Source organism: Gymnoscopelus microlampas (assembly GCF_963454915.1).
Source record: "Gymnoscopelus microlampas genome assembly, chromosome: 1".
In the NCBI taxonomy this organism is placed as follows: Eukaryota; Metazoa; Chordata; class Actinopteri; order Myctophiformes; family Myctophidae; genus Gymnoscopelus; species Gymnoscopelus microlampas.
The window spans coordinates 7,083,930-7,108,307 of NC_139962.1; the positions used below are offsets into that span (position 1 = coordinate 7,083,930).

General features: G+C 41.5%; 1 protein-coding gene across 1 annotated transcript; it reads right to left on the minus strand.

Annotated features, from left to right (window-relative positions):
• Positions 1-19,541: 19,541 nt before the first annotated feature.
• On the minus strand, positions 19,542-23,168 carry LOC311051066 (carbohydrate sulfotransferase 1-like; the record flags this gene model as incomplete). The annotated part of the gene is made up of 4 exons (XM_084065446.1): positions 19,542-20,520; positions 21,069-21,370; positions 22,345-22,543; positions 23,098-23,168. 4 exons carry the CDS (start codon positions 23,166-23,168, stop codon positions 19,932-19,934), a joined length of 1,161 nt encoding a protein of 386 aa, XP_083921572.1. The 3' UTR covers positions 19,542-19,931.
• Between the last annotated feature and the right edge of the window lie 1,210 nt (positions 23,169-24,378).

Below are 24,378 nucleotides of genomic sequence, written 5' to 3' on the forward strand. Positions count from 1 at the left end.
ACCATTTTGAATTATATGAAAAACAGTCATTGGCTCCTAACTTCTGCATTTTTTCACTTATGGAAAATCCGTTGGAAATTTTTGTAGGCAGTGGTCCAAAGTTCATGTGTAAAATGTTTCGTGCAGATTGCTCAAAAATCCCAGGAGGAGATAGATTTTAACTATTACAGTTTTATGAAAATTATTCATCTGTGCCTAAAACATACATGCAGACTCACATTTCTTTGAAACTTGGCAGAAATGTACAGGGTCATTGCAAATATCACTGAAACCAATCTCACTCCAATTGGCCAAAAGGGGGCGCTATAGCAATTTTTTGAAAAGGCAGACTTTAAACAGGCATAAGTCATGCCTCGTTTGGCCGAAAGTCGTGAAACTTGCTTACACATGTGCCTTGACTCATGAGGAACACATCTATCTCTTTGACCAGTAAGCTCCGCCCTTAGATTGTCCGCAATTTTGAGCAGTTTGAAAAACACTTAAACCCAGGATTTTTCAGCTATTTGCGTGAAACTGTATCATCTGTGTGATCTCCTTTTTCACAGTTACTTATCTGTTGGGCCAATGGCGTCTCCCTTAAATGAAGGCCTCACAATCTCAGGGTCGCCAGTTCAAGCCTCACTTGATGCAGACTTAATTTAAGTTGAATTGCAAACAACATGACTGTATCATTGAATACATGCGCAACTGTTAAAGGTAATGATGAAATGCTTCTTGGAGAGAGTATGTTTTTTTAATGTATGACAAACTTCATTGTGAAAATAACCGATCTACAATCTCAAAACTTTTCAGATAGCAACATGTTTCTGAGCTTGTAGATCGGCTGCTTTCACTGGTTCACTTTTATCTTCAACAGATGACCTCAGCCTGGACAAAGCTATAGCGGTATAGGTAGTGTCTCAGCCTGTGAATCCAAAGGTCGAGAGTTTGATTCCTGTCAATGGCAATAGGTTGAGATGTTAATGGGTGAGGTTTTTCACCTGGGATTGCCCCCCCTGCGTCCTATATATGACCACCTCAGCTGGGTTGGGCTGAAAAGAATATTCGCCTGTTGGAATCATTTGCTTTGTCTCAATTTCAATCTATTCCCTTTCCATGTCTTATTGTGCTATTATTACGGGGCCAGAGCTCAGCTCTGGACCTGTTTTGTTATTGGCAGTATTCTGTCACTTCTTCTGCCACTTTTCGCAGTTCTGGCTGAACCGTGCAGTCGCTTTTTACGAAACTCGGCCATATGGTAGATGGTCATGAAAAACGATCAAGAAATAATTCTCACAATCTTTCGTCCAAAGGTGGCGCTATAGCACTCAATTGAAAATGGCAACTTTGAACAGGTACAACTCATGCCCTGTTTGACCTAGAGCCATGAAACTTGAATACACATATGCGTCTCCTCATGCTGAACAACTTTCACCCTCTGACTTTTGACCTCTGACCTTTAGATCTCCCACCATTTTGCATTATATGAAAAACAGTCATTGGCTCCTAACTTCTGCATTTTTTCACTTATGGAAAATCCGTTGGAAATTTTTGTATGCAGAGGTCCAAAGTTCAAGTGTTAAACGTTTCGTGCAGATTGCTCAAAAATCCCAGGAGGAGATAGATTTTAACTATTACAGTTTTATGAAAATTATTCATCTGTGCCTAAAACATACATGCAGACTCACATTTCTTTGAAACTTTGCAGAAATGTACAGGGTCATTCCAAATATCACTGAAACCAATCTTACTCCAATTGGCCAAAAGGGGGCGCTATAGCAATTTTTTGAAAAGGCAGACTTTAAACAGGCATAAGTCATGCCTCGTTTGGCCGAAAGTCGTGAAACTTGCTTACACATGTGCCTTGACTCATGAGGAACACATCTATCGCTTTGACCAGTAAGTGCCGCCCTTAGACTGTCCGCAATTTTGAACAGTTTGAAAAACACTTAAACCCAGGATTTTTCAGCTATTTGCGTGAAACTGTATCATCTGTGTGATCTCCTTTTTCACAGTTACTTGTCTGTTGGGCCAATGGTGTCTCCCTTAAATGAATGCCTCACAATACCAAGGTTGCCAGTTCAAGCCTCACTTGATGCAGACTTAATTTAAGTTGAATTGCAAACAACATGACTGTATCAATGAATACATATGCAAATGGTAAAGATAACCTGAAATGCTTATTTGAGAGTACGTTTTTTCAACGTATGACATACTTCATTCTGAAAATAGCTGATCTACAATCTCACAACCTTTCATGGTTTGTGAGCTTGTAGATCGGCTACTTTCACTAGTTTTGGTTCTGAGGAGATGTACAATTTCTTCATTGGTAAATGGTTTGTGAACGAGTGATCTTAGTGTTAGTGAAACAGGGGCTTGGTTCATGAAAGAAGGCAAGAGTTTATGATCTTCAACAGACAATATCAGCCTGGACAAAGCTATAGCACTATAGGTAGTGTTGCAGCCTATTAGTCTGAAGGTTGAGAGTTCGAATCCTGTTAATGGCAGTAGGTTGAGATGTCCAATCAAACCATTATGTTTCCATCTCTCTCTCTCATCAATCTATTGTTTCCATGTCACTCTCTCTCTCTTCAATCTATTCCGTTTCCATGTCTCTCTCTCTCTCTATTCACTGGCCCCGTATTATCGCTGCTTGCAGCTATATTACGAATTGTTTTTCGCTCCCTCTCAATTCAAGGCTAATCTTAGTTCTGGCTTAACCGTGCTGTCGCTTTTTACGAAACTCGGCCATATGGTAGATGGTCATGAAAAACTATCAAGAAATAATTCTCACAATCTTTCGTCAAAAGGTGGCGCTATAGCACTCAATTGAAAATGCCAACTTTGAACAGGTACAACTCATGCCCTGTTTGACCTACAGCCATGAAACTTGGATACACATATGCGTCTCCTCATGCTGAACAACTTTCACCCTTTGACTTTTGACCTCTGACCTTTAGATCTCCCACCATTTTGAATTATATGAAAAACAGTAATTGGCTCCTAACTTCTGCATTTTTTCACTTATGGAAAATCCGTTGGAAATTTTTGTAGGCAGAGGTCCAAAGTTGAAGTGTTAAACGTTTCGTGCAGATTGCTCAAAAATCCCAGGAGGAGATAGATTTTAACTATTACAGTTTTATGAAAATGATTCATCTGCGCCTAAAACATACATGCAGACTCACATTTCTTTGAAACTTTGCAGAAATGTACAGGGTCATTCCAAATATCACTGAAACCAATCTTACTCCAATTGGCCAAAGGGGGGCGCTATAGCAATTCTTTGAAAATGCAAACTTTAAACAGGCATAAGTCATGCCTCGTTTGGCCGAAAGTCGTGAAACTTGCTTACACTTGTGCCTTGACTCATGAGGAACACATGTATCGCTTTGACCAGTAAGCTCCGCCCTTAGATTGTCCGCAATTTTTAGCAGTTTGAAAAATACTTGTTTTTGGCAATTCTGGCTTAACCGTGCATACGCTTTTTACGAAACTCGGCCATATGGTAGATGCACATGAAAAACTATCAAGAAATAATTCTCACACTCATTCGTCAAAGGGTGGCGCTATAGCACTCAATTGAAAGTGCCAACTTTGAACAGGTACAACTCATGCCCTGTTTGACCTACAACCATGAAACTTTAATACACACATGCGTCTCTTCATGCCCGACAACTTTCGTGGTCTGACTTTTGACCTCTGACCTTTAGATCGCCCACCATTTTGAATTATATGAAAAACAGCCATTGGCTCATAACTTCTGCATTTTTTCACTTATGGAAAATCCGCCGCTTTTGTTTTGTTGGCAAAGGTCCTAAGTTCATGTGTAAAATGTTTCGTGCAGATTACTCAAAAATCCCAGGAGGAAATAGATTTTAACTATTGCAGTTTTATGAAAATTATTCATCTGCCCCTAACACATACATGCAAGACTCACATTTCTTTGAAACGTTGCAGTAATGTAGAGAGTCATTCCAAATATCACTGAAACCAATCTCACTCCAATTGGCCAAAGGGGGGCGCTATAGCAATTTTTTGAAAATGCAAACTTTAAACAGGCAAAAGTCATGCCTCGTTTGGCCGAAAGTCGTGAAACTTGCTTACACTTGTGCCTTGACTCATGAGGAACACATCTATCGCTTTGACCAGTAAGCTCCGCCCTTAGATTGTCCGCAATTTTGAGCAGTTTGAAAAACACTTAAACCCAGGATTTTTCAGCTATTTGCGTGAAACTGTATCATCCGTGTGATCTCCTTTTTCACAGTTCCTTGTCTGTTGGTCCAATGGCATCTCCCTTAAATGAGTGCCTCACAATCTCAAGGTCGCCAGCTCAAGCCTCACTTGATGCAGACTTCATTTAAGTTGAATTGCAAACAACATGACTGTATCAATGAATACATGTGCAAATGGTAAAGATAACCTGAAATGCTTATTTGAGAGTACGCTTTTTCAATGTATGACATACTTCATTCTGAAAATAGCCGATCTACAATCTCAAAACTTTTCAGATAGCAACGTGTTTCTGAGCTTGTAGATCAGCTGCTTTCACTGTTTTCGGTTGCGAGGAGACATACAATTTGTCTATTGGTAAATGGTTTGTGAACGAGTGATCTTAGTGTTGGCTTGGTTCATGACAGAAGGCAAGAGTTTATGATCTTCAACAGACAACATCAGCCTGGACAAAGCTATAGCACTATAGGTAATGTTGAAGCCTATTAGTCCGAAGGTTGAGAATTCGATTCCTGTCAATGGCAATAGGTTGAGATGTCCAATCAATCCATTCTGTTTCCATCTCTCTCTCTCTCATCAATCTATTCCGCTTCCATGTCTCTTTTCAATCTATTCCGTTTCCATGTCTCTCTCTCTCTCTCTCTCTCTCTCTCTCTCTCTCTCTCTCTCTCTCTCTCCAGTTTCCATCTCTCTCTCTCTCTCTCTCTCTCTCCAGTTTCCACGTCTCTCTCTCTCTCTCCAGTTTCCATCTCTCTCTCTCTCTCTCTCTCTCTCTCTCTCTCTCTCTCTCTCTCTCTCTCTCTGTCTCTTTCCCTCCCTCTCTCTCCAGTTTCCATCTCTCTCTCTCTCTCTCTCTCTCTCTCTCTCTCTCTCTCTCTCTCTCTCTCTCTCTCTCTCTCTCTCTCTCCCAGTTTCCATTACTCTCTCTCTCTCTCTCCAGTTTCCATGTCTGTCTTTCTGTCTCTCTCTCACTGGCCCCGTATTATCGCTGCTTGCAGCTATATTACGAATTGTTTTTCGCTCCCTCTCAATTCAAGGCTAATCTTAGTTCTGGCTTAACCGTGCTGTCGCTTTTTACGAAACCCGGCCATATGGTAGATTGTCATGAAAAACTATCAAGAAATAATTCTCACAATCTTTCGTCAAAAGGTGGCGCTATAGCACTCAATTGAAAATGCAAACTTTGAACAGGTACAACTCATGCCCTGTTTGACCTACAGCCATGAAACTTCAATACACACATGCGTCTCCTCATGATGAACAACTTTCACGCTCTGACTTTTGACCTCTGACCTTTAGATCTCCCACCATTTTGAATTATATGAAAAACAGTCATTGGCTCCTAACTTCTGCATTTTTTCACTTATGGAAAATCCGTTGGAAATTTTTGTAGGCAGTGGTCCAAAGTTCAAGTGTTAAACGTTTCGTGCAGATTGCTCAAAAATCCCAGGAGGAGATAGATTTTAACTATTACAGTTTTATGAAAATTATTCATCTGTGCCTAAAACATACATGCAGACTCACATTTCTTTGAAACTTTGCAGAAATGTACAGGGTCATTCCAAATATCACTGAAACCAATCTTACTCCAATTGGCCAAAAGGGGGCGCTATAGCAATTTTTTGAAAAGGCAGACTTTAAACAGGCATAAGTCATGCCTCGTTTGGCCGAAAGTCGTGAAACTTGCTTACACATGTGCCTTGACTCATGAGGAACACACGTATCGATTTGACCATTAAGCTCCGCCCTTAGATTTTTCGCAATTTTGAGCAGTTTGAAAAATACTTGTTTTTGCCAGTTCTGGCTTAACCGTGCATACGCTTTTTACGAAACTCAGCCATATGGTAGATGCTCATGAAAAACTACCAAGAAATAATTCTCACACTCATTCGTCAAAGGGTGGCACTATAGCACTCAATTGAAAGTGCTAACTTTGAACAGGTACAACTCATGCCCTGTTTGACCTACAACCATGAAACTTCGATACACACATGCGTCTCTTCATGCCCGACAACTTTTGTGGTCTGACTTTTGACCTCTGACCTTTAGATCGCCCACCATTTTGAATTATATGTAAAACAGTCATTGGCTCCTAACTTCTGCATTTTTTCACTTATGGAAAATCCGTTGGAAATTTTTGTAGGCAGTGGTCCAAAGTTCAAGTGTTAAACGTTTCGTGCAGATTGCTCAAAAATCCCAGGAGGAGATAGATTTGAACTATTACAGTTTTATGAAAATTATTCATCTGTGCCTAAAACATACATGCAGACTCACATTTCTTTGAAACTTTGCAGAAATGTACAGGGTCATTCCAAATATCACTGAAACCAATCTCACTCCAATTGGCCAAAAGGGGGCGCTATAGCAATTTTTTGAAAAGGCAGACTTTAAAAAGGCATAAGTCATGCCTGGTTTGGCCGAAAGTCGTGAAACTTGCTTACACATGTGCCTTGACTCATGAGGAACACACGTATCGATTTGACCATTAAGCTCCGCCCTTAGATTGTCCGCAATTTTGAGCAGTTTGAAAAACACTTAAACCCATGATTTTTCAGCTATTTGCGTGAAACTGTATCATCTGTGTGATCTCCTTTTTCACAGTTACTTATCTGTTGGGCCAATGGCGTGTCCCTTAAATGAATGCCTCACAATCTCAAGGTCGCCAGTTCAAGCCTCACTTGATGCAGACTTAATTTAAGTTGAATTGCAAACAACATGACTGTATCAATGAATACATGTGCAAATGGTAAAGATAATCTGAAATAGCTTATTTGAGAATACGTTTTTTCAACGTATGACATACTTTATCTGAAAATAGCTGATCTACAATCTCACAACTTTTCATGGTTTGTGAGCTTGTAGATCGGCTACTTTCACTAGTTTTGGTTCTGAGGAGATGTACAATTTCTTCATTGGTAAATGGTTTGTGAACGAGTGATCTTAGTGTTAGTGAAACAGGGGCTTGGTTCATGAAAGAAGGCAAGAGTTTATGATCTTCAACAGACAATATCAGCCTGGACAAAGCTATAGCACTATAGGTAGTGTTGCAGCCTATTAGTCTGAAGGTTGAGAGTTCGAATCCTGTTAATGACAGTAGGTTGAGATGTCCAATCAAACCATTATGTTTCCATCTCTCTCTCTCTCATCAATCTATTGTTTCCATGTCACTCTCTCTCTCTTCAATCTATTCCGTTTCCATGTCTCCCTCTCTCTCTCTATTCACTGGCCCCGTATTATCGCTGCTTGCAGCTATATTTTAAGTTGAATTGCAAACAACATGACTGTATCAATGAATACATATGCAAATGGTAAAGATAACCTGAAATGCTTATTTGAGAGTACGTTTTTTCAACGTATGACATACTTCATTCTGAAAATAGCTGATCTACAATCTCACAACCTTTCATGGTTTGTGAGCTTGTAGATCGGCTACTTTCACTAGTTTTGGTTCTGAGGAGATGTACAATTTCTTCATTGGTAAATGGTTTGTGAACGAGTGATCTTAGTGTTAGTGAAACAGGGACTTGGTTCATGAAAGAAGGCAAGAGTTTATGATCTTCAACAGACAATATCAGCCTGGACAAAGCTATAGCACTATAGGTAGTGTTGCAGCCTATTAGTCTGAAGGTTGAGAGTTCGAATCCTGTTAATGGCAGTAGGTTGAGATGTCCAATCAAACCATTATGTTTCCATCTCTCTCTCTCATCAATCTATTGTTTCCATGTCACTCTCTCTCTCTCTTCAATCTATTCCGTTTCCATGTCTCTCTCTCTCTCTATTCACTGGCCCCGTATTATCGCTGCTTGCAGCTATATTTTGTATTGTATTTGTCATTCTGTTGCTGCCTTTTGCATTGGTGTTCTGTGCTTTTACTTTGTAGTATTGTTCCTGTCTGCCATGTTTACTGTTTCCTGTCTTGTCTCTCTTACCCTTGATTAGTTATGTTCTCCACCTGTGTCCTGTTGTGCCCCAGCCTATCACAGTGTTGATTGTAGTTTGAGTTCACCTGCGTCCTGTTTCTGCCCTGTCTATTTAAACCCTGTGTTGGCATTATGTTCTTGTTGGTACGTAGACCTATGTCACGTGTGTTTGAGTTAGTAAACCCTGGTTGTTAAATAAACCTTTTGATTTGAACTTTCTTGCCTACCTCGTCTGCTTTTGGTGCCTACCCGCTACGCACCCTGACAAATATTGGAAATAGCAGATCTGCAAGCTCACAACCCGTTGCAACACGGTGCGTTGTGTGCGAGCTTGTAGATCTAATATTTTTGCTAAATGTTTGCCTATTTTCCCAAAATGTTCGCCTACTATGATGTGCTCAGAATAGTGATGCTATAGGTTTCATGTGTTTAAATTGTTACTGTACTTCACAATGACATTTACATTGTGCTACACGTGGGAGTTAACTATATGTAACCATTTGTGTAAAATGTGTAACAACCTCAAAACAGACATGGTCTCATAACCCCCCCCCCCCCTCCCCCCTTTACTTTACACCACTGGACAGGGTGGAGGTCTGGAGGAGGAGAAGAGAGCCTCCACACCGGGCGTTTCTCACCATACGAGCCCCCAAGCAGAGGCACCAGAAGGAGACATCATGCCTCAGCACCTCTGGGACGTTGTTTTGGGTACATGGGTCACTGGGGACAAGACCCTGAGGGGGGGGTGGGTGAAATGTCCTGGCATTGGACAGGGAAGGACTTCCCAGCATGCCTTGTGGCACACACTGTCAGTTATTGTTTTGTTGTTGTTATTCTGTTCTATCTATCTATCTATAAATGCACAGAATCGTCTTTGTCACTGTACGTACTCCTATGGGCTGGGGGCGGAGCTTGTCAGCTGGGCGGGAGGAGTAGGATGAAGGCTCTATGCGTCCTCCCGCGAGGTATTAATTGGCATAACGACTAAATTGGGGAGAAAAAGGTCACATGCTATGATGGGCACACCGGGTCTACTCTGGTACAACGGGTATTGCATAACTGGAGGGCCGTGCGTAGCCTACACCAGCAGTTCTTGTACACTTGTATTCGTTTTACTGAGGTTACGTTTAGGAATAAGGTTAGGTTTGGCATAGTTTCACTGAGGTTAAGTTTAGGAATAAGGTTAGGTTTAGACATAGTTTTACTGAGGTTAAGGTTAGGAATAAGGTTAGGTTTAGGCATAGTTTTACTGAGGTTAAGGTTAGGAATAAAGGTTAGGTTTAGGCATAGTTTTACCGAGGTTAAGGTTAGGAATAAGGTTAGGTTTAGGCATAGTTTTACTGAGGTTACGAGGCCCGGGGTGAGCGTGTTTTGGGGCAAGTGTTCTTGTATTAGTTTGAAGTTGAATGGGCTTACATAGGAGGCTGGGGGGGGCGGGGGGGGGATATTCAAGTATATATACTCTGCACTCTGGGAGATTGCGTTCACCAGGCAGCTGCAAAAACAGTCTCCCAAGCCACACAACTATCTGGTATTCTACATTCACTCCTGTCCCAATATGTGTTAAAAAGGGGGGCAGTATAACTCCCTTCAGACCCGCTGTGTCCAGAGACCTATTTCTGGGTCCCTACACAGAGCTGCATGCCCTGTCTGGAGAGATCCTGCTCTCCCTTCAACCAGGACCCTGACACAGGTGATGCCCGGCGGGCACTGAAGGAGGTGGTGCACAGGGCAGGGCTTTGGTCCTCTACAGGCGGACAGTCAGGCCATACGTGGCAAACAGTCACAAACGCAAGGACCAACAGTGTTAAAATATAGAATCAAGCATGAACTTAAAAACTTGGGTGCACAGAAAAGGCAGTAGTAGTCAAGTAGGTGTGGGAAAAAAAGTTAAATACCCCTTTAATGGCATATAGAGTGACTGCATTCCAATCGTCTCTACAGCTTTAAATAATTAAACAATATGCAAATAAACAAATGATCCTTTCGGTCATGAGTTAAGTCTCTCTTGTCCGTTAAGTCAGTCCAGCAATTACGAGGAACCGACCAATGACGGGCGTTGTTGGACAGCTGCTGCGTCAATGCCGATATTGATCCAATGTACATCTCGTATTGTGGAGGAGGGAGCTTGACCTCCCCCCTTCCCCCTCACTGGACCCTTATTCAGCAGGAAGACCAAAGTCCAGCTGTAGTGCCTACCCCCCCACCCCTCCACCCACCCACCCACTAGAACAGCCTGCATGCGATGGTCAAGGTAAAAGATATAACCACATGAATAACAACACATACACAGCAGTGTTCATTTTGTCGACTCAAACTATGACGAAAACCGTTCACTGACTACCTTATAGGCTCTATTCACAGCAGCCATATTATGAAGACATTCACAGGTGTTACCAATGATACTAGCACTCAGGGTGCTGATGTTGTTGCATGTTGGCTCACTGGAAACACTCTGTTACACCAGTGGGTCTAAAGTTGGGGTCCAGGGACCCTCATGGGCTTCCAAATGGCCCCTTACAGGTGTGTAACTCTGAGAGTGTACAAATGGAACCAAATGGACCCGTAAGGGTCCATTTGTGGGGGTCGTGGAAACCACTGTCCTACACTAAATGGAACAGAGCCTTCATTAGTATCATTGGTAACACCTGGGAAGGAAGTGATAATATGGCTGCTGTGCATAGAGCCTATTTCACTGACAACTAAATTTAAACGTGGCTATGATGACTAAAACTATGACTAAATACACTGCCAATTTCGTCGACAAATTAAAAACTAGACTAAAATGTTAGGGAGGGACTTAGTGGAGAAGAGATCCAGTAAAACTATAAAGACAGGTGATTTTATGTTTGGTTGTGTATAGCAGATGTACAAGCTCACAACCCGTTGCAACACGGTGCGTTGGGTGCGAGCTTGTAGATCTAATATTTTTGCCAAATGTTTGCCTATTTTTTCCCAGAATGTTTGCCTATACTATGACATGCTCAGACAAATAAAAACTAGACTAAAATGTAAAGGAGGGACTAGTGGAGAAGACATCCAGTAGAACTATAAAGTCATTTTATGTTTGGTTGTGTGCGGGTGTCACGCTCCGAAAAAAGACTCACAGCGCGTGGCAGGCATTACGACGCCCATCAAGGCCCGCCAAAATACATTTTAGTAGTCGACTAAATCAACTGTAGATTTAGTCGACTAAAACAAGACTAGAACTAAAACATTTCAGGTGACTACAATGTGACTAAAACTTTATGGAGTTTTAGTCAGTTTTAGACTATGACTAAAACCAGTGGTGGAAAAGGTACTGAAATGTTTTACTTAAGTAAAAGTATCAATACTGCAATGTTCTGTTACAAGTAAAAGTCTGGAAAAATGACTTGGGTAAAGGTACAAAAGTATTGGTATCAAAATAAACTTAAAGTACCAAAAGTATAAGTACTAAAATGTTAGAAAATAGCAGATCTACAAGCTCACAACGCGTCGCACCGCGACGTGTTGTGAGCTTGTGAAAGCTTGTGAGCTTGTGAAATGTGGAGACGAGGTTTCTGCCCGACAACAACGATATACAGGTTACGCAGTACACAATACACAGTAATTGTACCAGCCGAGGGTTAAAACACCAACTGTGATTTATAAATGATCACGTGTGTCTGTACCATCGATTGACTATTTTCCAGTGGTGGAAAGTAACTAAGTACATTTACTCAAGTACTGTACTTGTACTGTACCGTACAATTGTGAGGAATCTTTACTTCATTGGATTACTTTTACTTTTATTTTTACTCCACTGCATCTCGAAGGTTTTGTACTTTAACTCCACTATAATTATTAATATAATTATAATTATTATTACAAAATCACTTCAGACCTACAATATATATACTTTGGCAATTTGAAAATAGTCAATCTACAAGCTCACAACGCGTCGCTTTGCGACACGTTGTGAGCTTGTAGATTGACTATTTTCAAAGGACTTTTAAACATTTGAACTATATTCACTTAATATAACCACTTAAACCCTCTATACTTAGTAAAGCAATACTTAGTTGACCCGGGGTGGCTCTATACTTGGTACGTGCTAATTTCCCTCTACATGTTTGCTGAAAATAGCCGATCTACAAGCTCACAATGCTTTGCGTCCGTTGTGACATGTTTTGAGCTTGTAGATCTGCTACAGTATATGTTCAGCGAATGTTCCCAACCAGAATAGGGATGCTAGGGGTTCAAGTGAATAATATGGATGCAGTCTTTGTTTATGTACCAGTTTCTGTACTAACCTATATAATGTGAGAACATTAATGGTGAATGGAGAAGCCTCATTCTAGGTCAGTTGTGGAACCAACTCCCCACCTTTACCCGTAGCACTTCATAGCCTTGACCACCATGCAGTTTTATGCAAAGGTTAAAACATATAGCATGTTATTCATACATATGCTATAGGTTCATTTGTTTATCTGGCATCCTATAGTTTCTGTAGTTTCAATGTACAGATTTTCTTTTAAATGTTATATTCTTTAGACTGATGCTAGGTCCTTTGGTTTACCTGTGATCCTAGATTAGGATACACAACACAGCTATTCATACTGACTAAAGGTCAGTGGTTCCCAAACTTTTTAGCTCGAGACCCAAAAGAGAAACGTGATGTCTCCCCGGGACCCAAAGTAGTGAAAATAAAAGATCTACAAGCTCACACGTTTTTTTTTTTTTTCTTTTTTTCTTTTTTTAATTCATGGTATATATATATTTTTTTTAATACATGAAATTCTCTTGAAAAATGTTAAATTTCTTTTTAATTTCTGAAAATGTTTCCGCAACCCCAACATGGGTCCGGACCGAATGTTAGGGAAACAGTGTTCTAGGTCATTGGTTCTCAACCAGTGGTCTGGGGACCACCAGTAGTCCTTGAGGGGGTTCTAGGTGGTCCCCAGCTAAAAGCTGGATAGTTAGGGAACCAAATGGACTCTAATAGATCTGTAATTGATGAGATTGTAAAATGTAACCAAATGGACCCTTACGGGTCCATTTGATTTCATTTTACACTCTCAAGAGTTAAATTATTGTTAAACATCTGCATTACATAATTAAGAAGTCTATTCAATTAGAGAATATAGAAGAATAGTAACTTTGATCAACGTTTGCCTGTTATCTCTCTACCACATCAATACAGCATTGATGGAATTCTGGAGATAATCTTATCCAACAATAACAAAATATTCAAAGTTTTCGGTCTGAGAGCCTAAATGTCATCAAATGGTGGTCCGTGGCTCTAATGGCAACTAAATAATGGTCCTTGATATGAAAGAGGTTGAAAACCACTGTTCTAGGTGACTTCTCGCCGGGTAGGGAGGCGGGGGGGGTTGGTGGGGCCCCTCTCGGGGGTGTTTGATTAGGAATTCAGTTTGGGGGGCACCTGCCAATACGGCAGTTTGTGGGTGGACTGATGGCCAGGGCTTGCAGTGCAGATGAACCGGGGTCAAGCTCTGAGGCCAGATCAATGCAGTAAAAGTCATTATCAGGTTATGAATGTTGGGAACGGTGCAGCTCCGCTCGCCTCCTGGCCCTTCCGCTGCCATTGGACGAGCCTCTCTGTGTCATCGGCTTCCACGCATCCCCCCATCCCATCCCATCCCATCCCATCCCCGCTGACCTCAAAAGGGGTCCAAAAGGGCCGGCCTGAATTGTGTGTGACCTATTCACTGACCCCTGTAGAGGGGGGGGGGAGTCTTTAGCCAGGACTATGGGGGTTGGGACTGGAGTGTGGTTGTTTAGCTCACTAGTTCTCAACGTGGGGGTCTGGGGCACCAGTGTTGGGGCAGTAACTATTTACTATGTAATGCAATATTATTACTTTCAGTGGTGTAAAGTTACTAAGTACATGCACTAAAGTACTGTACTTAGGTCCAATTTTTATGTATTTATTTTTACTTTACTGGAGTATTTCCAATTCTCAATACTTTTACTTCTACTCCACTACATCTCGGATCCAAATATTGTACTTTTACTCCACTACAATTATTAGAACACTTTAGTTACTAGTTACCTTGTAGATTTTGATTATTATTACAAAACATACTGTAAACACTTCAGCCCTATACATTTTGGACATTTGAAAATAGCCGATCTACAATGCGTCGCAATGCGACGCATTGTGAGCTTGTAGATCTGCTATTTTCAAAAGATTTGCATACATTTGAAAACTTGAAATGGGACAATTCTGTATAATGACTACTTTTACTTTTGGTATTTTAAGTACATTTTTATACCAATACATTTGTACTTTTACTTTTAAGTAAATTTTGAATTCCGGACTTTTACTTAACAGAGTATTTGTACATTGCAGTATTGATACTTTTATTTAAGTAAAACATGTGAGTACTTTTTCCACCACTGATTACTTTACCCAGTAACTAGTAGTGTGACTTATTACTCTTACCAAAACAGAAACAATATTACAGTTATTAATCCAAGTGACTTTGACTTACTAAGTTACAATGAATGTGATTTTGTTCTGACTGAGACTATATGAAGCCTGTTTACTCCAACTCTAGGAGGTTGTCACGTACAGGGGGGAAAAACTAACAGATATCTGTTAGTTTTTTTTTCAACGTGATGATAACTAAGCTATCATCACGTTGCAATGTGATGCACTGATATAGATCTGTTCTTTTTAAGCATGCACCGACTCACAAAATTAACTTGATGCGTATGTGCAAATGTAATGATTATGACTGAGGCTACACTGTCTCTCTGCATTCTATGTATGCGTTTACCTTGCTTACTGTAAGTGGCTCTGGATAAAAAATGCCACATTTTTAAAATTGTAATATAGTAATATAACTTATAATCTAACTACTCTTACCAATGCAATCTAATGTAATGTAATATTATCACTTTTTAAAGGAGCAATAAGTAATCAGTACTGTTGTGGCCTAATGCATATAAAACTGCACTGCAGGGTCCCTGAAATTAGAAAGGCTGAGAATCAATGTTTTAGCTGAATCATGCGAAAGACCCCCCAACCACAGAGTGGAGGGGGGATGTCTTCCATGGGACTCTGGAGGGGGGGGGGGGGGGGGGGGGGGGTTAGCTGAATCATGCAAAAGACCCCCAACCATGAGAGTGAGTCCATTGTAAAGAGATGTCAGTGGTGGGAGCTATGGCAGGATGCTCTTCCTTCTGCCAGGAGGAAGAGTATAGGAAGATCTGGGGGAGAAAATCCCCCCGAAATATGCAAAGAAACGAATTTGGTGACCTGATGTCCTGGTTTAGATAGTCCCATCAATTCTGTGTGTCCCGACAAATATATTTAATACACTTCAAATGTCCTGGTTTTCAACATTCACTACCAAATTGTCCAGGTTTTTACCACAATAAGGAACATGTATTGTGGTTTTACGCAATTGCATAGACATTTATCGTGTTCTGTTCATGTACATGCTCGCCTGACCAATAGAAAACAAGAACAGGCCTGCAATGCCAGCCTGACAGCGTGTCGCTGGTTCGAGTCCCGATCCCGACAACCTTTGCTGCGTGTCACTCACCATCTCCTGTCAGTCTACTGTCCTATAAATAAAGGCATAAAAGCCCATAAAACAAATCTTTAAGAAGAAAAGAAAACAAGAACAATGCATTGCGTGTATGAATTCAATGCTTACTTACTTTCTTAATACTTAAGAAAACAAGAAAATAAGGTTTAACACACTGTTTAGTGTAACACTGATTTCCATACTGACAAATAAGAAAAAAAAAGTAGAAATTTGACTAGTCACATTAAGAATCAATATGGAGCCCTTTTTAACAGATTAATGACTTTTTCAGTTACTGGGCCATGCCTTTACTTTAGTTAATATGTGAGCAGAGCACAGCATTACAACTTAACCACTTAAACTAGGGTTCGTGGAGGACAAAGTACTCAACTCCAGTACTTCTAAGTAATCCCGGTCAAATATTACTCCACAACAAGTGAAGTTGCTCAATCAAATTTATACTTGAGTTAAAGTACTGGAGTTTTTTTTAAATGATTGTGTTTAACTTAAGTATTCAAAAGTACAAATCACAATCAGTGCATTGCTGTAGGCCTATTGAAATGTTTGCATTTTACAAAAAAGAAAGAAAAAACAACAACTGAGATTTCTGATAATGTACGTTGAAGCATGAGCACATGAGCACCAGGCCTGGAATTTCCTGGACATAAAAATATAGGCTACTTAAAGTACCAAACCTAAAAAACATTTCACAAGTTCAAAATGTATAGACATCTTTTGAAAATAGCCAAAGTATATACTGTAAGGCTGAAGTCGCCTGATTATCAGCCTGAAGCTGTGTGCTGTCCACTAAGAGAGTGGTCTATGGTTTGGAACCAGGCTAGGGCTGAAGTGGTTAAAGGGATATTTCACTTTCAAAAAAACTTTCAGTCATTTTATAGTTTACTCAGGTTTTTGTGAGCACCCCAGACCGTTTTTATGTTGTGTGATTCATTATTTAGATATTTAACATTCATTTTATCAGACACGCCCCCTTCCTATACAAACCCATTATAACTTCAAACTCCATTTTTAACATGTTAGATTCATCAAAAACACCCGTCCTTTTTTCTGGTGACTCTCCCTGCCCTCCTAATATGCGAGGGGGCCGTGTTTTTTCGATTACCTTTTTCATTTATTTTATTTAATGTTTTTATTGTATTTACTTTTTTAAATTTTCAAAAAAATATATTAAAAAGAAATGAAAAAAAATATCGAAAAAACACGGCCCCCTCGCGTATTAGGAGGGCAGGGAGAGTCACCAGAAAAAAGGACGGGTGTTTTTGATGAATCTAACATGTTAAAAATGGAGTTTGAAGTTATAATGGGTTTGTATAGGAAGGGGGCGTGTCTGATAAAATGAATATCAAATATCTAAATAATGAATCAAGCAACTTAAAAACGGTCTGGGGGGCTCACAAAAGCCTGAGTAGACTATAAAATGACCCAAAGTTTTTTTGAAAGTGAAATATCCCTTTAATAATGTGCTGTCACTGCTGTATGTTTTGTAATAGGCCTAATGATCAAAATCTACAAAGTAATTTTGCGGTTATTAGTGGTTTCTGATACTTTTTTTCGCGGGTTTGTGATGGATTTCGGGTACATAAACAACGGTTTTGTAACAACTACTTAACAATTACAATGTTAAGGGCCCACCCAGGTTTATTTTTTAATTCATAATTCTTTTTTTTATATATATATATATATATATTTTTTTTTTTTCCTGGGTGGGGATGGGCCCCTAACGTCATGGGCCCCAACGCAACCGCGTTGTCTGCGTGACGGTAGTGACGCCCCTGCTGCTGTATGTTTTGTAATAGGCCTAATGATCAAAATCTACAAAGTAACTAGTAACTCAAGTTTTCAAATAATTGTAGTGGAGTAAAAAGTACAATATTTGCCTCTGAGATGTGGTGGAGTAGAAGTAAAAGTATTGAAAACTGGAAATACTCCAGTAAACTAGACTAGATAATTGATTGAGGTCATGTGATCACTGACATAGGCAGGGTGTACTTTTGGCTGAGGGGGCGGAGCCAAAAGTACACCCTGCGTATGTCACTGATCACATGACCTCAATCAATTATCCAGTTCTAGGCAACATAGAAAGGGGGGGACTTTCTTCTTATTTCCACACAACAGCTCTAAGGTGTATTAAAGACATAGTTCAATGTTGAAAATGAGTGGTATTTCCCTTTAAGTACAGTACTTGAGTACATTTAGATGCCCCAGAGCGAGGCCAATGAGGCCTCCAGGTATGTATGTCTACAGTTAGACATGCAGAGCACATGCTAAGCGGACCAGCACCATGTGCATCCATGGTGTTTCCATGAATTGAATACACCCTAATGGAAACAAGCCATAGGGCTTTCTTGGGTTTTATCCTTTTAGCATCTTTTTGAATAGAACTGTACTTCTGTGATTTTTTTTGCAAACTGTTAATAAAGTATTCAATCAATCAAACAAACAAACAAACAAACAAACAAACAAACAAACAAACAAACAAACAAACAAACATCAAGGGTTTCAAACGCACCATGACGCCCTGCTTGTTTCCTAGCAGGAGCATCTGGGAATGGAAAGAAGAGGAATTGAGTAGTTACTAGTGCTCTGGCTCCACCCTCTGGAACAATTGAGTATTGCAAAGATCTGAGCAGCAAGCCTTGCATTGAAAAACTTGCATTCTAGTTTGTTGCTTTTACTTTACTTGTGTTTTTCCATATAAATATATATATTTTTTAATGCTTCTTCTGGCAAATATTGTACTTAATACTCCTCTGCCATTATTCTACCAACAGTTACTAGTGACTTAAATTATTACTAGTGTAACGGACCCGAAGGGGTCCATGTTCAAGGGAAACTAATGTTTCCCTTAAACTTTTATTTTGAAGGGCATCCTGCCCAAAGTAAGGTCTCTGAGACTTCTATTTTTGATGTGTTTCCTGCCCAAACTGCCACCGATGAATTGGCACTGATTAGAAGAAATGAAGTTCACCTGTGTTTCTGCCCAGCATGGAGCTGCAGCAGAGTAGCATAAAACTGCCTTGGTGGTAGAAGAGCAGAAAGGACTGCACAGGACATGTTTGCCAGGATGGTCAAGGAAGGAAGGACAGACAAAAGGAAGGAAGGACGGACGGCTGGTCAAGCCAAACCTTGGACCAAACTGATGCGAGGCACATGCCACTTTAATAGCACCTAGCTGGAAGGGGAAAAAGGTGATAATTTTATTGTTTGTCGATCTTGTTCTGTCACTGTTGAGGGATATTGGTCTTATTGTTGGATTCTATTGTTTGTTGGTTTAATGTGAAATGTTATGGTGCAATTTGTTTTTTGGAATTATTGTGTATTAATGTGATCAGGGTTAGGATCAGGTTAGGATTATGTATTTTATTTGCTTATTTTCTCAGTTTCTACGTTGAGTACCGAAATAAAATTATGAAACGCATCAGTCAAGTCTCCAACTTGACTACAACTAGAGTCTAGTTGTAGTCAAGTTGGAGACTTGACTACAACTGTCTCTCTCTCGCTCTCTCTCTCGCTCTCTCTCTCTCTATTCCCTGGTCCCGCTTATCGCTGCTTGCAGCTATATTTCTTTATTTATTGTTTGCTCATTTGTACTTAAAAGTGTGCTATTTCTAGAACAAGAAATATTCCCACATGGTGCATTCAAGGATCTTTAGTTTAGTACAAATTTGAAGAAACAAACAAAACAAAAAAAATTACAGAAACAATAACTGAACTAAGGAAATAAGGCCACATTAATATATATTTTTTATTTTATTTTTTTTATCCCACGATTTTGCAACCCCATTGTTTTCACCCAGTGCCAATTGTCTAAGTAATCCTTGGCGCTACACTCCCTCTGCCAGCCTAGGGAGAACCCAGAGCCGAGTTCATGACAGGGGGGAGTTTCCCCGGTTAGACGTAGCGCGTGGAAGGAACACGTTATTCCAACCAGTTCCTTTCCCCTCAATCAGGCGCCCCGGCTGACCAGGGGGAGGCATAGAGACCAGGATTACTGCATGTTTTTGTGAGGGTACCTACCCTAGGGGACACGAGGAGAACATGCAAACTCCACACAGAAAGGCCCTTTCACCAACCCCACCTAGGGTATGGGCACTAATAACGCAGAGGAGAGGACACGCCCCCTGCAGCGCCCACAACGTCCCCGGCGGGAATCGAAACCCAGGACCTTCTAGCTGTGAGGCGACAGCGCTACCGATTGCGCCACGGTGCCCCAAGGCAACATTGATAAATATACCAGAAACTAGTATTTTTCACAGAACTATCTTTGTTTACAAAAAAGGTACAAAGGTTTTGTCCTGAACGAGCGAGAGGGACATGTTTTCAGTTCCTCCGCCGATCTCACAGTTTTGTACCCCAGCTGGTGGAACACCTTCTGACACACCACCTGTGTTTGCTCCACCATGTCGTACGACAGTTTCAACCGCCAGCTCTCCGCCGTGGCCGCCGAGTCCCTCACCGTGCCGTATATGTGTCTGGCCGACGGATCCCTGGTGCTCGCCTGTATCCAGTCCTCCACGTTCTCGTCCATGGGCAGCCCCAGGTAGTCGTAGATCTCCCTGCTTTTGAGGAGCGGGTTTCGCGCCAGGTCCTCGTAGCGAACCAACATGTACTTCCCTTTGAGCCAGGGCGTGTGGCCGAGGCCGGTTGACACGGAGCTGAGGAAGTCGTCGCAGACCGTCGTCAGGTGGCGGCTGGCCCGGTTGAGGCCGAACGCCTCGATCATCGACGAGTGGATCCCGCGGGGGTCCCTGACCAGCTGGATGACCTTGAGGTTGAGCCGGGGGTCCTCCAGCAGAGCGCGCAGGTCCCAGATCAGCCCCACCCGCACGATCTTGATCGCCACGTGCCTCGAAATCAGAATCAGAATAATCAACTTTACTGTCACATCATATTACTGTCACATCACAGGTTTTTGTGCAAAGCTCCATCGTTTTTGTTATTTCCATAAGACAGGGGTCTTCAACGTTTTTCAGGCCAAGGACCCCTTAGCTGAGAGAGAGAGATGAAGCAGCTAAGGACCCCCCACTACATATTGGATTCATGTTCAATGTGTGTTTTCAGACATTTAACCACTTAAACCATCAATACTTTATAAATTTGACCTGTGGCTCGGTACTTGGTCTGCTCTTTTACCCTCTACACCAAACCTCTGAAAAAATATAGTGAGCTTGTAGTTTCTCCCCAAAATAGGGATGCTATAGGGTTCAAGTGTTTGATGTAAAAAATAAATAAAGTCCCTATCGCACAAAGATTTAGAGGCCCCCTTATAGTAACTCTGAGGACCACCTAGGGGTCCCGGACTCCCTGTTGAAGACCCGTGCCTTAAGAGAGAGTAAAGAAGAAGGGGGGGGGGGCAAGAGAGATCAATAAATACATTTAAAAAAAAGTGATGTACCTCTTGTGGCGGCATGCCTCAATCACCAGGGTCATGTTGAGCGGCGCGCACACGCAGTCACCGTCCTCCTCCTTGACGTCAGTGGTGGCGAAGGCGTCGCACAGCGCCCGGCTGGCACCGTGGCGGAACAGCCCGCCCGTGATGTGGTTGGCCGGCGCCGGCTTGATGTAGCTCTCCAGGGAGTAGAGGTCACAGTCGTAGAGGCTCCGCAGCAGGTCGCGGCTGGCGTCCAGCCTCACACGGCGGTCGGCCGTGTTCAGGGCTGTTTGGACGTGCCAGAGAGGCTCGAACAGGTAGAAGACCTACACAACGCAATAGATACTTTCATTGACACACAATCCAAAGCAATACATCACCTTTAAAAGCATCATCATGTATAGTAGATGTTTTAATTTATCGTGAAACTGTCTTCTGTCATACATGGATAGGTTCACTTTTTCCGAGCGGTATATGCGGTACTTCGTAAAACGGACCTGTTAGTACGATCTTTTTTTCTCTCTAAAACCAAATCTCTTTGCCAAAAATAGCCGATCTACAAGTTCAAAGGAGGGGGTTCACAGCAAAATGAGCTGATTTAGCATTCATTTCAGTTTAACCACTTGAGCCCGATATACATCGGCTATTTGAAAATAGCCGATCTACAAGCTCACAGCGTGCCGCTTTGCGACATGTTGTGAGCTTGTAGATCTGCTATTTTCAATCTAATTCTTGCAAAAATGTTTAACATTTGGAATTGTTTTGAAACATTTTGACACAAATCTTGTATGGGGGGGTCCCTGGCACAACATGTTTTCAGATGGGGGTCCGCGGCCAAATACATTCAATTTGGGGGTCCTTGACATGAAAAAGTTTGAGAACCACTGTTCTACTCATAGAGGTATAATATAACTAGAGGGCGGATTGCCCCGCCCCCAGCTATCATTGCAATGAATGTGCTCACTGGCGTTTCGAAGCACCCGGAAGCCTGCCGGAAGTAGAATTATTGAGTCGTTTTTGGACACACCATAGAGTTATGAGCATGCGCACTAGTGTCCTTTTTGCGTTCTACGGCAGCCCGTGTGTCAAGGATTGAACGCGAAATATTTATTAAATACACTCGAGATGCCTATTTATATGTAAATGCATATGTATTTATGTATAATATGTTTACATATTTATATCTATATATATATATATAAATATATCTCGGTATGTTTTGCTCGTGCATGTAGTTCTCCCCGCCTGGCGGCTTCAATGTTTCTCAGCAACTCTGGGGGCTTGGGGTTCTACTCCATACCTCCTGTTGCTGGTTGAGCAGCTGGCCCATGAAGGAGGAGCCACTGCGGTAGGTGGCCAGGACCAGGATGTGGGTCTTCCTGGCCGTGGCATTGACGGAGACGTAGGGCTTGGAGGTCAGCCTCCGAATTGATTGATTGATTTGTTCATTTCGAACACTGTTAAAAGACAAAAGAAATACATAAAATAAACATAATACACTTAAAATCAGAAATAAGAAATATAGAAATATGAAAACAAATACATGTTGTACTCTAGGGTGTTCGAAAAGGGCATAGGATGAAGTTAAAAACTTATCTAGTCCTATCCCTTATTGCTCAATGATCAAATAACATTTATAAATACAATTTCTAAAATATCTGTAATGAAAATACTATTACAGTATTACTAAGACAAGAAACAAACAAAATCAGCTTCTGGTATTCAGCTTCAGAGCTTAAGGAATAGTTCACTCAAAAAATGACGTATTTGCACACCCCATGAAGCATTGAATTCATGGAGATGTTTTTGTTTTTGACGCTTTCCTAAGCCAATAATTTGATGACCGGGTGTATTTCCGGTAGGAGACTCCTACTGGATACATTAGCATCTTTCTGCCGATAATCAAATTATTGACTCAGGAATGCGACAAAAACTAAAACATCTCCGTGAATTCAATGCTTCATGGGGCGTGCAATTGATAGGTTTGCAATTTAACTTTTTTTTTTTGGGTGAACCACTCCTTTAATGCAAATTAATGTGAATGGCCGTGTACAGGATGGCGATGGAGACCAAGGCCAGCAGGATGAGTGCCTTCCAGGAGCATCGCATGCTGAAGCACTTCATCTAGACACAGTGGGCCAGCTTCTCCCTAGGAAAGTAAAGTAAAAACATATACTGTCATGGTCGGTTTGGAAACATTATATCTCCAAAACCGTTACTTTTCAGGAAATGGAGCAATAATTTTCTGAAATAGTGAAAATAGCTGATCTACAAGGTCACAGTGCATCGCAGGAATGAGTTCAGTCAGGACAACTCATGAATGGATAGAATATGTTGTATTGAATATAAAATGAGCAATATATTTATTTTGGTTTGGCGATGAACTAGATCTGCTTTTAGGTACTCCGAGAATGCATATTACATCTTCCTACCAATAGGGACTCCGAATCCCCCAGCCCAGTATGTAAAAGTAGATCTAAAACAACAGGTGGTGGCTGGGGTGGTGGAGGGTGAGCAGCAAAGTTTAGGCAGCGGAAAAACGGCAAGCAAGGAATGAGCAATGCAACTTCATTGAAATAGGCTGCTCTATTATGAAGTGAGTATGTGATTGGCTGAGAATAGAAGCATGAAGCTGAGACCGACCGATGGTCGGCCAGCAGCAACTGCACTGAGTTCCCTGACAGAACTGTCTCTGTGCATGTACAGTACCAAGCGCGACGCACGTTGATTGAAGCCAGAATGATTGAATAATCTGCCCAGGTGATCATTGCTGTTCTGACCTCCACAGGAGTCAGTGCATGAATGTGGTTTTACCAAGCCCCCAGAACCCAGTGGCTGCATTGAAGCGCATTGGACATGCTGGCCATTCATAGGTACTGCAGCTTAAACAATCGCTCGTACATAACAATGTACGAGCGAAAACGGTTTCGACCAATGGGCTCGACTCACGAGCTTGCGTACAAGCTTGCGCACGGGGCCGCGCACCTCTGTGACGTAAAACGCGTCACTTCTGTGACGCAGAGCGTATCACAGTGGCCCCAAATAGGCTACGCCCATCACACTTTCTAACCCGGAAGAAGGGTTGATTTCGCCTCATGCGCTGGGTGAGCAACTCAATGCAAGTGGATGGGAGGCGATATCCGGTGCCCTATCTATTATTTTTTAACTCTATGGGTTTTACACAAGGGTTCCAGTGGTGCAACCAAAACGTATTCATGTAAAAACCATGTCACTGCTGCACGGGGTGCAGTAATCCTAAAGGTTGGAAAATGTCAGTAGTTTAACTGGAGCCCTCAAGTTAAACAGTGGTTACCTGTTCACAATTTATTTAATT